This window comes from Pelophylax lessonae, assembly GCF_965119305.1.
Source record: "Pelophylax lessonae genome assembly, chromosome: 5".
Taxonomy (NCBI): domain Eukaryota; kingdom Metazoa; phylum Chordata; class Amphibia; order Anura; family Ranidae; genus Pelophylax; species Pelophylax lessonae.
The window spans coordinates 343,010,913-343,025,676 of NC_138772.1; the positions used below are offsets into that span (position 1 = coordinate 343,010,913).

General features: G+C 45.4%; 1 protein-coding gene across 1 annotated transcript in view; it reads right to left on the minus strand.

Moving 5' to 3' along the window:
- NUP153 (nucleoporin 153) overlaps window positions 1-14,764 on the minus strand; it is a gene marked incomplete at its 3' end in the record, with an annotated part of 225,693 nt that overhangs the window by 60,713 nt on the left and 150,216 nt on the right. Inside the window, exon 16 of the mRNA XM_082258966.1 lies at window positions 4,833-4,967. Coding sequence (XP_082115092.1) covers window positions 4,833-4,967 — 135 coding nt within the window. The remainder of the gene's footprint in view (window positions 1-4,832; window positions 4,968-14,764) is intronic.

Below are 14,764 nucleotides of genomic sequence, written 5' to 3' on the forward strand. Positions count from 1 at the left end.
TGAAGACCCGCGGAGCCGTGGCGAGACCGAAAGGTAACGCCACAAACTGATAGTGGTTCTCCTCTACGGAAAAGCGTAGAAAACGCTGATGTCCTGCGAAAATGGGAATGTGAAGATAGGCGTCCTTGATGTCTATGGACGCTAGGACATCCCCTGGATGCAGGAAGGCTGCTACCGTGCGAATGGACTCCATTCTGAATCTTCTTATGTTGACGAAAGAATTGAGCGCTCTTAAGTCCAGAATTGGACGCACTTTGCCCTCTTTCCTGGGTATTGTAAACAGGTTTGAATAAAACCCTTGAAACCGTTCTGTCCAAGGAACGTGGACTACCACTCCTTGTTGTAGTAGATCTGTGACTGCTCTCCGCAGATCTTCTAGACGATCCGGAGATAGTCGGATATTGGAAGGGAAGAATCGCGCCGGTGGGAGAGATCGAAACTCGATCTTGTACCCTGACTTTATGACTTCGCAAACCCATTTGTCCGGGATTCTGGAAAGCCATGGATCCGGGAACCGGCGAAGACGTCCCCCCACCCCAGTTATGGGTGGGGGCGCACCTTCAGGCTTTGGATGGTTTATCTTCAGGTCTCGAGGGGGCGGGCTTTTGCTTGCCCGACCAACGACCCCTGACGCCTCCTGCAGGAGCTTTGGAGGACTTAGTTTTTTCACCCGCTGGACGAAAAAACCTCTTGTGAGCAGAAAAAGAAGGCCCTCTTTGCCTTCTTTGACGAGTTCCTCTACCTTTAAAATTTTGCGGTAAAAAGGTGCTTTTTCCACCGGTGAGATCCTTAATGATCTCATCTAAGTTGGCTCCAAATAGACGCTCTCCTGAAAAGGGGATATTAGCCAATGCTTTTTTGGAACCTTGGTCGGCTAACCAACCTTTTAGCCACAGTGTACGCCTGAGAACCACTGCTGAGACTGATGCTCGCGCCATTAATGGAGTGGCGTCTAACGCCGCATCACATACAAACTGTAACCCCTGTATCATTTGTTCCAACAAATCTGATACCGCCTGAGGGACTTCTTCTAAGTCCCGGCGTAACCACTTGGTCCATTCAGTTATAGCCTGCGAAACCAGACCAATAGCAATTATTGGCCTGAAAGCTGATCCAATCAAGGAAAACATGGTGCGAGACATAGCTTCTATCTTGCGATCCACTGGATCTTTAAAAGACGGAGCGTCTTCTAAAGGAATAACCGTGGCTTTATTCAATCTAGCAATAGGTGAATCCACCACAGGTGGTTCTGTCCATTTCTTAAGGGTTTCCTCAAACGGATAACGCCTGTCAATGCGTTTAGAAATATTAAAAGTGCGTTTTGGCAGACGCCATTCTTCATCGATTGGATTGCCAAAACATTTGGGCAATGGAAAAACCTTTGCTACTTTGATGCGCTTTTTAGTCCCAAAGGGGATCTCAGTTTCAGCTATTTCTGATGGAATACCCTGTAACCTTAAAGTCTCTTGAACAGATACAATGAGTGCGTTTACCAACGCTTCCTCTCGGGCTATGGCGGATGCCGAAACATCCTCCTCACTGTCTGAAGAGACAGGACCCGAGACACCAATACCAGATGAAGTACCTGCAACTGCAGAAATAGGCTCAGAGTCTGAATCCGAAGTTTCAGATAATAAGGGGTTAGGCGGGGGTCGCTTTCTTGCGCCCTGTCCCTGACAAGCCACTTCCACCCGGGACACAAAAGTTTCCATAATAGCTGACAAAGATTGAATTGTCAATGGGGTGCTGGAGGATCCCGCAGACCCTTCGAGGGGATCCGGAGGAGATACATGAGTGGCAGGGTCCATGTTAATACAGGACACTTTTGCCAGCAAAAACAAAAAAACTTTTTCTTTTTTTTTTTTTTGTGTGTCTCCCCCTAGCGCAATAGCGCCCCTCATTGTACCTGCTTCTCGATCCCAGAGAGAGAGAGAGGGACCCCCAAGGCTCACCAACCGATGCAGTGCAGTTTCCAACAAACTGCAGCCAGCGTCTGTCTTACACAGACTGGAAGGAGCTGTTTGCTTTTTCCCGGGCAGAAGGCGTGGCTCCGCCCCCTGTGTACGCCTTCCGGCGTTCCCAGCCCTCCACGAGGAAGCTGGGCTCACAAAACATGGCCGCCCCCATAGAAGAGACATAAGACTCCAAAAACATGGCGGCCGGCGTGACCTGAGGACATATATGCATTCGGTCTACGGCAAAATGGCGGCGGACCGCCGATATCGTCTTCCCAGCACATCCACCTGCACTCTGCTGAGAGGTGACATATGGATCTACAGAGATACACTGCACATAAGGTAGGATTATACCTCCTATGTCTGCTGTAATGTTACAGTCTGCTGGGTAGAGTGTTAGCTCTTGAACCAAGTCCACTTCCCACAAACACATGCTGTATTACAAGGGGGACTTGTAAGTATCAGATATATACTGACCATATATGGAGGGGCCCATAATATATACTGCCTCATAAATGAGGAAAAAAGGGAACGTTTACTCACCATACCGAACCGACAGGCACCCTCTCTTCACAATACATTCTCCACCGGGGTGGGGGTTTGTGGACGCCTCGACTCTCTGGTCCTGGCGTCCAAGCGAGCTTTTAACTCGCAAAGTCAGTCCCTTTACTGGGACTCCGTCGCGGCCGACTCAGCGCACTGGTCTGCACGCGCTTTTAGGCAGAAACCGGGGTGACCACTGGATCTCAACATCCAGCCCGTCGCCCGGCCCCGCATACTTACTTGAATATGTCGCGGCCGACCAAGCGCAATGCCATGGTCTGCACGCGCTCGTAGGCCGGCTGGGGTGACCACAAGTGTCGCCCAGTCCGGCATTTTTGCTTGAAGATCTCACAGGAAAAAAACACTGGAGAAAACTACCTAAAAAATGTCTTTTTCTTAAAGAAAAAAAGTCTTGCCAGGACCAAAAGATCCCAGCAAGGAACTTAGGTCCTTACTCCTGACTAGACAGAAAAAAACTGATTCCCTGTAGCAGAGAGAGGGAGGATATACCCTCAGGGACTGCCCCCTAGGGTGGAGCCAGAACGTTTTGTCATTCTGCCTAGTCCTACTCCTGCGGAGACAACATAACCCAGCTCTTGAGAATCAAGAAGACTACGTCTGTCAATGAGCGATAGAGAAATCCCAATAAAACATATTTACGATGCACTGCATACATGCAATTCAGCCTGCAGCAGTTTAGAAGCATGCCCCTGCTGTGACCGTTGTGTTCACCAGACACCGCAGATCACTGTTGCCAATAACCCATAACAGGATATCATGTGATCGCTATGATTTGTCATAGCAATCACAAAATGTAAACAACCTGTTATGAATGGCTTGCCATTCATGAACAGCTTGTTTACTATTGTGATCCCTGATTGGCTCAAAGCAATCACATGGTTCCTGACTACCTGTACCATGTGATTAGCTTAGCCAATCACAGATCACAAGTGCAAGCTGTTCATGAACGGGAAACCCATTCTCGACAGCTAAAGCTATTGCTTATACAGTGATAATCATAACCATGATGGAGGGAAAAAAAAAAAACAATTGCTGATAAATTTATGAAGAAATTTGATTTTATTGGATGTATTTGATAAAGTAGAAAATATTTTTCAAAACTTTTCTGGTCTTGTTTATATAGCCAAAAAACAGTGGTGATCAAATACCACCAAAAGAAAACCATATTTCTGTGAAAAAAATTATATAAATGTAATTTGTGTACAGTGTTGCATGACCGCAGTTAAATTAGCGCAGTGCTAAATAGCAAAAAATGACTTGATCATGAAGGGGGTAAAACCTTCCTGAGCTTCCAGTGGTAATAAAGTGGGAAACCACTCAGCTTGTACATCACTTGACAGGTTAGACCATTGAGCTGTGACAACCAACACCGAAATCCTGTAAATCAAAAGCTTTTCATACTACTGCAAGTGTCCGGTCAAGCTACATCTACATAACCAAAAGGTTATAACAATGCAAGAGTTTGTTTTCCAAACAGGTTATTCGCTACAGTTATCAGCAGTATTTGCATTTCAGGGGTTACATGTTACAGGTGAAGAAGATTCTGGAGTCAAGTACTGTAGCTGCTGACTTTGAATATAAGGGCACTTACCTTTCCAGGGATCCAGCAATGTCTTCATCGGCTTCAGGCATCTTAGGTAAGGGAAAGTATTTCCTACTACGCATGTGCGAGCTGCCTTAGGCTTTATGAATGGTCCCACAATGTTCTGGGACCTGTGAGTGCTGAACTTCCACACAGGTCGCCGTGGCGATCTGACCAGAAGAGGGAGAAGGTGCCTGTCAAAACCAGGTACCTGCTCTCCCTAATGCTGTTTTGCTATGTCTACATTTTTATACATTTGTAGCAAACTATAAAAATACCAGTACATCCCATTTGTGAGCTGAAGGGTTACTTGGATTTGAGTGAATGAGACATCTTTTGTTCATATGTCATAACAACTGCCAAGTTATTTAAAATAAAGATTTTTTTTCTCTTCAAGGTTGAGCTCTCCTAAGCAAAGAAATTGAAATGCTTCAATCACATTTAAAATGGATGTAACTTCAAAAAGTGAAGATTTGCTCTAGAAGTACTAATTGTGTCTAAGCACCCTAAAAAAGTGTACATTTGTCTTGAAACCTAGCAGTTGCTTTCTGGTATGAGAGTGTGCCTACAGCCCCAAAGCTGTATTTCTGCAAAACCTTAACGCAGTAACACAAAAACTGCCAACAGAAAATCTTTTCGAGCTCTAGATGCCTGTGAACAACCATACAAGTTTTAGAAACAGAACTTTTTAGCAATATGCAAAAGTTGAAAGTTTTGATGATGGTGCTTACCTGGGCTCCGTAGAAAATCTAGCACACTTCCTTCCTTTAATGATTGTGCAGGTTTACAAAATGACATTTGTTCTTCCTCAGCCTTCTTTGTGCTGCTATTTATCACAATAGATGCTTTCACTTTCAATGGGATTTCTAAATTAAAAAAAAAAAAAAATACATTTAGTTTAATATGGCACGTATTTAGAATAAAAGGAATTTTGACTTGCCTGTGAATGTCACATCTTTGAGAACAGTACAAGACACAGGCCTAATTTCCATAGACCCCCCCCCCCCCCCCCCCTCCATATAACCCAGCACACGCTGAGAGTCTCCGATTTTGTAGAAAGCAATGCAGAGTAACCTAAGATTACAAGAGTGGCTTGAATGCTGTACTGAACTCCAAGATATGTAATTTACAAGTCAATATTCCTTTTATATTAAAGTTCTAAAGGCAGAAAGCTTTTTACCTTAGGAAATCTCTGCATTAAGGGAAAAAAAAACAAACCAACAACCTTCTGCATGCAGCCTTATGCCCCACTCTTAAAGAATCTCATTGTGGGATGCGTCTATATTCTAAATTTATGAGCATGAGCCCCGGGAGAAAACTTTTTTTGGAAGGAAACCCTCTGTTTGGAATGTGTGCAGGACCAGATTCAAGCATTCCTGGAGGAGAGAAAGTCGACAGCTGATTTTTTGATCACCCAAACAAAAGCCTGAAGTATCTGAATTATTCTATCGACTGCTGTAAGGGAGGGGAGTCCTTCAGGAGGTGGTCGTGGACAACTTTTGACCTGGATGCCTCGAGTTCTGAGAAGGACAAGAGGCGGCACTGGGACCTTTGTGAACACCCTCGGAGTAGAGGATAGGCCAAAGAGCAGTGTGACAAACAAAGGTATTATCTGCTACAGTGAAGTTCAAAAAGCGCTGATAAAGTGGACAAGTTAGGACATGCAGATAGGCAGCTTGGTTGCCTACAGATACCATGTATTCCTCTTGTCAGAAGGACAAGTACTGAAAATGCAGAAGTATTTGCTGAGGGACTGCTGAGTACCCCACTGGGCTTTGGTACCTGAACAGGTTTCAATATCGTTGCTGAACCTGTCTTGTGGGAGTACTGGGTGCAGAATATAGGGTAAGTATGCCCAGAAGAATGCAACAACCTTGTAGTAAATTCTCATGGGGAAAGTGCGGAGAAAGGACCCGAGTACCACATAGGTGGAAATATGTGCAACCTGTGTTATGTCACACCTGATAATTTCCCTGGGACTAAGCTCTGAGTGGTTCTTTGAGGATTGGGTTCTATAGGGATGGACCATGACCCTGGATCTGCAAATTGCACAAATCTGGATACATTGCTTCTGTGGCATTGGAAGGCAGTATGGAGTTGACTGAATAATTCAAAGATGAAATAAAAAAAATATTTAAGCTAGGAGTGATTTCTCCAACAGAGAAGAGGTCAATCACCTTAAAAGGTATTGTAAAGGCAGGCGTTTTTTGTTTTTTTTTAATCTTAATGCATGCTATGCAAAAAATCCTGTGTGCAGCAGCCCCCCCCCCCCCCATACTTACCTGAGCCCATCTTTATACAGTGATGTTGCTGTGGAGAGACTCTGCTGCCTGGGACTCCTCATTGGCTGAGACAGTAGTTTGACACGATTGTCTGACAGCAGTAAGTCATTTAGGAGAGAGAAAGGGGGGGGGGGGCTGAGTCATTGCTCAGTATCTGAATGGACACCAGGAGCTATGACCCGGCTTGGGTGCCCCCATAGCAAGCTGCTTGCTGTGGGGGCATTTAACAGGAGGGAGAGGCCAGGAGCACAGAAGAGGGACGCAAGAAAAGGAGGATCCGGGCCACTCTGTGCAAAACCATTACACAGAGCAGGTTAAGTATAGCAAGTTTGTTGTTTTTTAAAAAACATGAGACTTTAGAATAACTAAGATACAAAACTTAAAATGTATGGATTGGGGTACCATTATCGGGGAGCATCAAGTGGGGGTGTCCTTGAAAGCTAGCAAATGTCCAGTCACTTAAAAGGCATGAGCAAACAACTCAGGGTCTATAAATAATTTGCCTGTGTCCTCTACTGTATGATTAAGATATTTACTTGTGTGTCTCTATTGTAAATTTACCCTCTCCCTAGCAGGTGAGGCCATTTTTACCATACCAACAAGAGGATAATGTGTAGCTGAATAGCAGGGAAAAAAATAAATAAAAAATAGGTGTTCTAATCCTCACCCAATATCCACAATTGAAAAAAAGATTTTGCCTGGATTGAATGTAAATTTTTGGCTGTGATAGCATTTTAAATTACATTTTGTAGAGCCAATTTTGGGCTCTTATAAGAAGTGATCACATAGCACAGTCTGCTTTAGTCAGATAGGCCACTTGATGCATGCCTGAGATAGAGCTAGAATCGAAGGCAGAGACTAGTGTTAAAATCGCTTCCTGCTACAGGGAAGCCTTGACACAGATTCAGTGTTGTGTGGGGTTTTGGTTGTCTGAGCTTTTGCCCTGGTTCCCTTTTCACCTGGTTTCCTCCATGTTATGGGTATACCCCTGTGGGGTGCTCACAAAGAAGGATGCAGAAATAAGCCAAGTGTGTCTGAGAAGTATGTAGCAACTAAAAGTCTATGAATATTTAGCCTGTGTTCTGTACTATAGGATTAGATATACACTAGATTACCAAAAGTTTTGGTATGCCTGCCTTTACACACACATTTGTCAGTTTTTCACCCATTCGTTGATAGATGAAAAATTGACATCAATGCATCTCTATGTAAAAATGGACGACAACGGATGATCATCCGTTAACATCCGTTTTCATCCGCTTCCGTCAATGTACGTTTTTTGGAACGGATGAATGCCCTATTTTTCATCAAAAAAAGGGATCGGACAAAAAACGAATGTAAAACGGACAAACTGTCCATTTTCCAGCCGTTTTTGCATTGGTAGTGGATGGAAAAAAGAAACTGATACATTTTGACGTGACTGAACTGATGAACTAAACGAACCGTATGTGTGAAAGGGGCCTTAGTCTGCAGGGTTCAATACGGCGTTGGACCACTCTTTGCAACTATAACAGCTTCAACTCTTCGGATAAGGCTGTCCACAAGGTTTAGGAGCGTGTCACCATTCTTCCAGAAGCACATCTGTGAGGTCAGGCATGAATGTGGACAAGACCACCTGGCTTGCAATCTCTGCTCCAATTCATCCCAAAGGCATTCTATTGGGTTGAGGTCAGGACTCTTGATCTGTGCACTGCTCCAAATCATTTGGGGGGGGGGGGCTTATGGTGTGGGGTTGTTTTTTAGGGGTTGGGCTTGGCCCATTGTTCCATTGAAGAGAACTCTTAAGGCGTCCGCATATCAAGACATTTTGGACCATTTCATGCTCCCAACCTTGTGGGAATAGTTTGGGGATGGCCCCTTCCTGTTCCAACATGACTGCGCACCAGTGCACAAACAAGGTCCATAAAGACATGGATGAGCAAGTTTGGGGTGGAGGAACTCGATTGGCCTGCACAGAGTCCTGACCTCACCCCAATAGAACACCTTTGGGATGAAATTAGAATGGAAACTGCGAGCCATGGCTTCTCATCCACATCAGTGACTGAACTCACACATGCACTGCTGGAAGAATGGTCAAACATTCCCATAGACACACTCCTAAACCTTGTGGACAGCCTTTCCAGAAGAGTTAAAGTGGTTATATAGCTGCAAAGGGTGGGCCAACTCAATATTGAACTCTATGGACTAAGACTGGGATGCCATTAAAGAGGAAGTAAACCCTCCTCTACAACTTGTACCTATAGGTAAGCCTATAATAAGGCTTACCTATAGGTACTGTAAATATCTCCTAAACATGTACCGTTTAGGAGATATTTACCTTAGAAGCATCCAGTGACGTCACTGGCGCAGGCGCACTGAAGGAACGGCCGCTCGTGCCGTTCATTCAGAACTCCGTGCCGTGACTGTCGGCTCCCGCGCGCGTGCGCGGGAGTGACGTCACCGCGCCTCCGGCCAATCAGATGGCCGGATGCCGCGATCCCGGAAGACGGACGACTAGACATGTCGCCCGTCATCCAGCTAAGCGGACGGCACGGCGGGGGCTCGTTCTAAGGTAAGTATTTCATAATGAGCTAGTATGCATCGCATACTAGCTCATTATGTGTTTCTCTTGCAGGGTAAGTAAGAAAAAAGAAAATAAAAAAAGAGTTTACAACCTCTTTAAAGTTCATTTCGTGTAAAAGGTAGGTGTCCCAATACTTTTGGAACTATAGTGTATATTTAAAACACAGTATTAAGAAGGCACATTTTGCAATCCCCTCATCCTAGTTGTACTAAACCAAAAACATTTTATTCAATATGTATCAAAAAAATGTTTAAGTTAAGCAAAACCTGTTCAGGTACCAAAACCCCATATTTCAAAGGAGTTCTATGGTCAGCTCTATGGAGTTCTGTATTTTATTTTATAAAATTAGCATTGTAATAGCAGCACAACCATAGATATTTGATAAACCATGATAAGCTTACTTGAAAAATCTCCCTTTATATTGTGATTGCTGGCTACTAGCCATCTCCTCACAAAGCTTTCTGGATTCTCTGCAGGATAGGTAGCTTCTTCTGAGGTTTACTTTTAATTTCTAAGGACTACATATCCCATGGCATCTTGAGGCATGCAAGCAGCCATTTCTGTACCAGTTGTGCCTCCTGAAACGCCACCACTCAAGTGTTTATGTAGTTCAGAAGGTAGGCTCTGAATTATGTGACACAGCAGTGCCTAATCACAGGAGAAAGTGAAAATGTGTCACAGAATTCAAACGGTAAATAGTTTGTGATTCTTCACACAGTTTACAAGCTTCAAGGCTTTTCAAATTTATAGGAAAAGGCTTGGAATACAATGTGGATTCAACATAAATTACATTTTTGACCATATATTCACATTTTAATTTCAAAATTTGTTTCTGGCTACAAATGTATTACTGTCCATCCCCATTACAGACTGCCTCACAATTTCTCTAAGACAACCTGTCAGGGTGTAACTGGCTGTCACCAAGAATGGAAAAACATTTCCAACGTAACCATGGGCAGTAATAAAAAAAAAAAAAAAAAAAAAAAAAAAAATATTTCATCACTACTCCACTATCCAGCACTGGGCATAAATGGTAATTTTGATGTGCCTGTAAACTCCATATTTTGGAGTACAGTACAGGACATAGGATGTCTAGTCAGACCATGGAAGAGACACAAATCACCGCTCAAAGGCTGTCAGCTGAACAAAGGATCCAGGGTAGGCTGTAGTAAACCTAAATTTCTGGGTGCTCGAAGGTCCGCAACCTTGAAAGTCCATGTATAGTAAAAAAGGCGGCACTTCCAGTAGTAGGAAAACGATTTAAGGTCCAACATCAAAGCATACAGGACAAACTGGATCAGCAGACGCGTTTCACACGATGTGCTAAATCATTGCAACGATTAAGCACATGATGTGAAACGCTTCTGCTGATCCAGTTTGTCCTGTAAGCTTTATGTTGGACCTTTGATTTTGCAATAAATCGTTTTCCTACTACTGGAAGTGCCGCCTTTCTTTCTATACATAGTCATAGACCATGCATTATATGCCGCAACCTTCAGGTGGACAATGGCAAAAGCTTCACTGGGAACCTGGGTTTCAACAGCCATGCCAGCAACTGAAAAGCATGGTGGTATAGAAGGAGCCTTGTGACAGGAAGGTCTGTTTGGAACAGGCCAAACCGGGACAGATAGGAAAGCTGCATGAGAAAGGCTTCAATGGTAGCAATGCAAAAACCAGAATGCCCAGGGTGCAAGTAATCACCAGGGCATCCACCGTGAATGTAAGATGATCCCTAGATCTGGTCACAAACCTGTTTAGTTTCTTGTTGAACCTAGATTTCTACATCTTTCTCACTTCTGACAGAGCATCAGAAAGACCTTAGGGTGAAGGGACCACTCCCCTGAGCAAATTGTGTTGGCGACTCACAAGTCTGCCTGCCAATCCCCCACTGGGGGTGTATGGGTGGCTAAGAGTATTGAAACATTGTTCCTAGTTCCCTGGCCAAGAGTGCTGAAATTTACTGGCCCAAGAGAGAATTGGGATTGCCTTCCTCAGAGCTGCCTGATTTCTGGCTCCCCCCTTGGGCTGTTTATGTTAAGATAAAACTGTGGCGATGCCCAACTGTACTCTTACTTTGTGATCATGTAGGAGAGAGGTCCAGTGTAGGACAGTCTTATGGCTGGTTCCAGAACATTGATGGAGAACGTCGACTTTTGTAAGGACCAGGTGCCCTGAACCAGGAATTATAGCTCTCACTCCAGCCTGACAGGCCAGGGTTTGTTTTTATCAACTACCTGGGATAAATTATTCCAATGAATCTAGAGCCACGTTGAAAATCCACCATGCCAGATCTTTGCCTGGCTTGACAGAAGTAGTAGGTGACCAGAGAAGGAATTGGTTTGCCACATATCTTGAGAACTGCGAGTTGTAAAGGTCTGGAGTGGAACTGAGCAAAGGTAATCACCTCAAAGAAGGTCACATTGAGGCTCAGGAATCTCATGTAGAAGTGATTGAAGGAATGTCCAGTTGATCTGAAAGCTGGATCCCAGAAAATCTTTCCTGGGAATGTCTTTCTAGGTGGTAGGAAGGCTGGAGGGCAAATTGTTTGAAGCTGATAACCCATTTAAAGTCTGAATGAGCTGACCTGCTCTTTGAATGTTGGAAGACATAACTATGGCTGAGTCTTGGCAGTAGGTCCTCCGGGTATCCCATGGTATGGATACCCTGAGATCTTAATAAGACCACAAACTAAACTAGCATCTTTGTGAAGGCCAGCGCTGTATTTTGGCCTAGGCCAACAAGGCCCAGGCCGGCACTTTGCAGGGGGGCAGCATAAAAGCCGCCCCCCCTCCACCTAAGACTCTTTTGGCCACTGGTTGCTAGAGCCGCCTCTCTTACCCCCCTCTCTCTCTTCGCTCATCCCCCCTCTCACCCCCCCACTCTCTCAACCCCCCACTCTCCTCATCTCCCCCCCCCCCCTCTCTCTCTCTCTCTCTCTCATCCCCCCCCCTCTCTCTCTCTCATCCCCCCCCTCTCTCTCTCTCATCCCCCCCCTCTCTCTCTCTCATCCCCCCCCTCTCTCTCTCATCCCCCCCTCTCTCTCTCTCTCATCCCCCCCCTCTCTCTCTCTCTCATCCCCCCCCTCTCTCTCTCTCTCATCCCCCCCCTCTCTCTCTCTCTCATCCCCCCCCTCTCTATCTCTCTCATCCCCCCCCCTCTCTCTCTCTCTCTCATCCCCCCCCCCCACCCCCTCTCACCCCTCCTCTCGTGAGATCTCAGGGGTTCATGCTGGGACTTGTAGTCCTACAGGGAGTCACATCCGTTAAAAAAGGAGTGGGGGAAATTTACATAGGAGGAGGAGGGAGGGAGCCCAATTTTAGTCTTGCCTAGGGCAGCATAAAACCAAAATACACCACTGGTGAAGGCTCTTGGTTTGAAAGATGGCACAAGAGTGGAGAGCAACAAATTGCAAGTGTTGGTATCCCACAGGAAAGAATATAAAGCAATGGTATGTGGGAAAGATTAAAATGTGGAGATATGCATCTTGGATGTCAACTGATGCCAGAAGTTCCCCTGATCTGAAAGAAGAAAAAAAAGAAAACAAAAGAAGAAGATTGTCCTGACTACATGAGAAATTTTGGGGGGGGGACACATCTGTTCAGGTATTTTAAGCCCAAAATGGGGTGAATGCCTTGGTTCAGTTTTGGGACCATGGATAGCTTTGCATAAAAACCTTTGAATTTTTTTTTTTTGGGACTGAACAACAATTCCTTGAATCTGGGGTTGATTCAGGGCAGCCCATAGGCTTGTCTGTATTTGAGGTGAAGCTAGTAGATTGGAGGGTATGAATTAGGGATGCACCGAAATTATGGGCCGAAAATGAGCCTATTTTATTTCGGCCGATAATGGGTTAACATTGCCGAAAATAAATATGGCCGCCGTGGGGAAGGAGGAGGGCGCAGCGCAGGGCAGGTTTTAAAAGTCCCGCCTCTGGCCGGCCGGCCGCCTCTTAACCACTTAACGACCGGCGCACGACGATCTACGTCGGCACTCAGCCCCGGCCAGGCAAACTGACGTAGGCCTACGTCAGCACTTTTTGCCGGCCCTGTGCGCGCTCCCGGCCCCGCCGCCGCCGCCGACTCGATTGGGTTCAGAACCGATCAGTCATCAGGTCCAGGCCAATCATTTTTGGTCTGGACCTGTTGATCGGTCCTGCCCAATCAGATCATCCTCTAAGCCTGTGAAATGTAAACACAGGCTTAGAGGAGATGTGCCCTCCCCTCACAACGGTCTTTTTGGATCCAGCGTGAGAGGAGAGCACTTCTAACTGAGTAATTGCACCAAGCACACCACACACAGCTAGATAGGCACATTTCACCCCCGATCGCCCCCCCAATTAACCCCTACAGCACCTGACACAACACACACTATATACAGCATATAGCATTTACCTATATACCTGTATAAGTGTGATTTGTCAACAGGTGTAGCACTTGCGACCCCCCCTTTTCCACTCAAATTACCCCCCACCCCCCCTAATAAAGATTTAACCCACCTATCCCCCCTGAACCCCCCCTGATCACCGCCGTTAACCCCTACACCCTCTGTCACATCAGCACTAATACAAACGCAATATACAGTATTTTTGTATTAGTGTCATTGTGATCAGAATTAGCGCAGGCGACTAAGTTTCTGTCCCAAGAAGGTTTAGGGTCCCCACCACCCGCCCAATAAAGATTTAACCACCTGACCCCCCCCCTGATCACCCCTACACCCCCTGCCATAACACACACCGTATACAGTATATAGCATTTTGCTATATACCCGTATAAGTGTGATTTGTGGTCAGGTCTAGCGCTTGCGACCCCCCTTTTTCCACTTGAATTACCCGCCACCCCCCCCCTAATAAAGATTTGAGCCCCTGATCCCCTCCTGATCACCGCTAGTTAACCCCTACACCCTCTGTCACATCAGCACTAATACAAACGTAATATACTGTGTTTTTGTATTTTTGTATTAGTGCGATTGTGATCAGAATTAGCGCAGGCGACTAAGTTTGTGTCCCAAGGAGGTTTAGGGTCCCCCCCACCCGCCCAATAAAGATTTAATCCCCTGATCCCCCCCTGATCACCCCTACACCCCCTGCCACAACGCACACTGTATACAGTATATAGCATTTTCTATATACCCGTATAAGTGTGACTTGTGACCAGGTTTAGCGCTTGCCACCGCTCCTTTTATCCTTAGGATACCCGCCAGCCCCTTCCAATAAAGATTTAAACCCCTGATCCCCCCCGATCACATCCCGTTAACCCCTACACCCTCTGTCACATTAGCACTAATACACACATAATATACTGTTTTTACTGTATTTTGTATTAGTGTCATTGTGACTTGAGGTTGCACTAGCTAGCTAGTTTCTTTCCCAAAGGAGGTTTAGGGTCCCCGCCACCCCCCCCAGATCCCCAGCGCATAGTTTAGAAATAACCCCTTGATTGCCACACACACACACGCACATACACTTCCATTTCTAGTATAGTGTTTGAACAGATCAATATCTGATCTGATCAGAACTATACTAGCGCCCCCATAGTTTAGGGTTCCCAAAACGCAGTGTTTGCAAGGTCAGCACTGATTCCTGCCAGCACCTGCGTTTAACCCTTTCACCCAGGTAAGTGTAGTAATCAATAGATTACTGTCACTTACAAAAAAACACAAGACACAAAACCGCTGTGTTAGCAGAGTCAGGCCTGATCCCTGCTAGCATTAGCAGTTTTTTTGGTAGCGCTTGAAATAGTCTTCGACAACCAGGTGCTTTTATTACCTGTGAGTCGCATCACTGTACGGGTAAATTTAGTTACCAAAATGTCTAAACGTT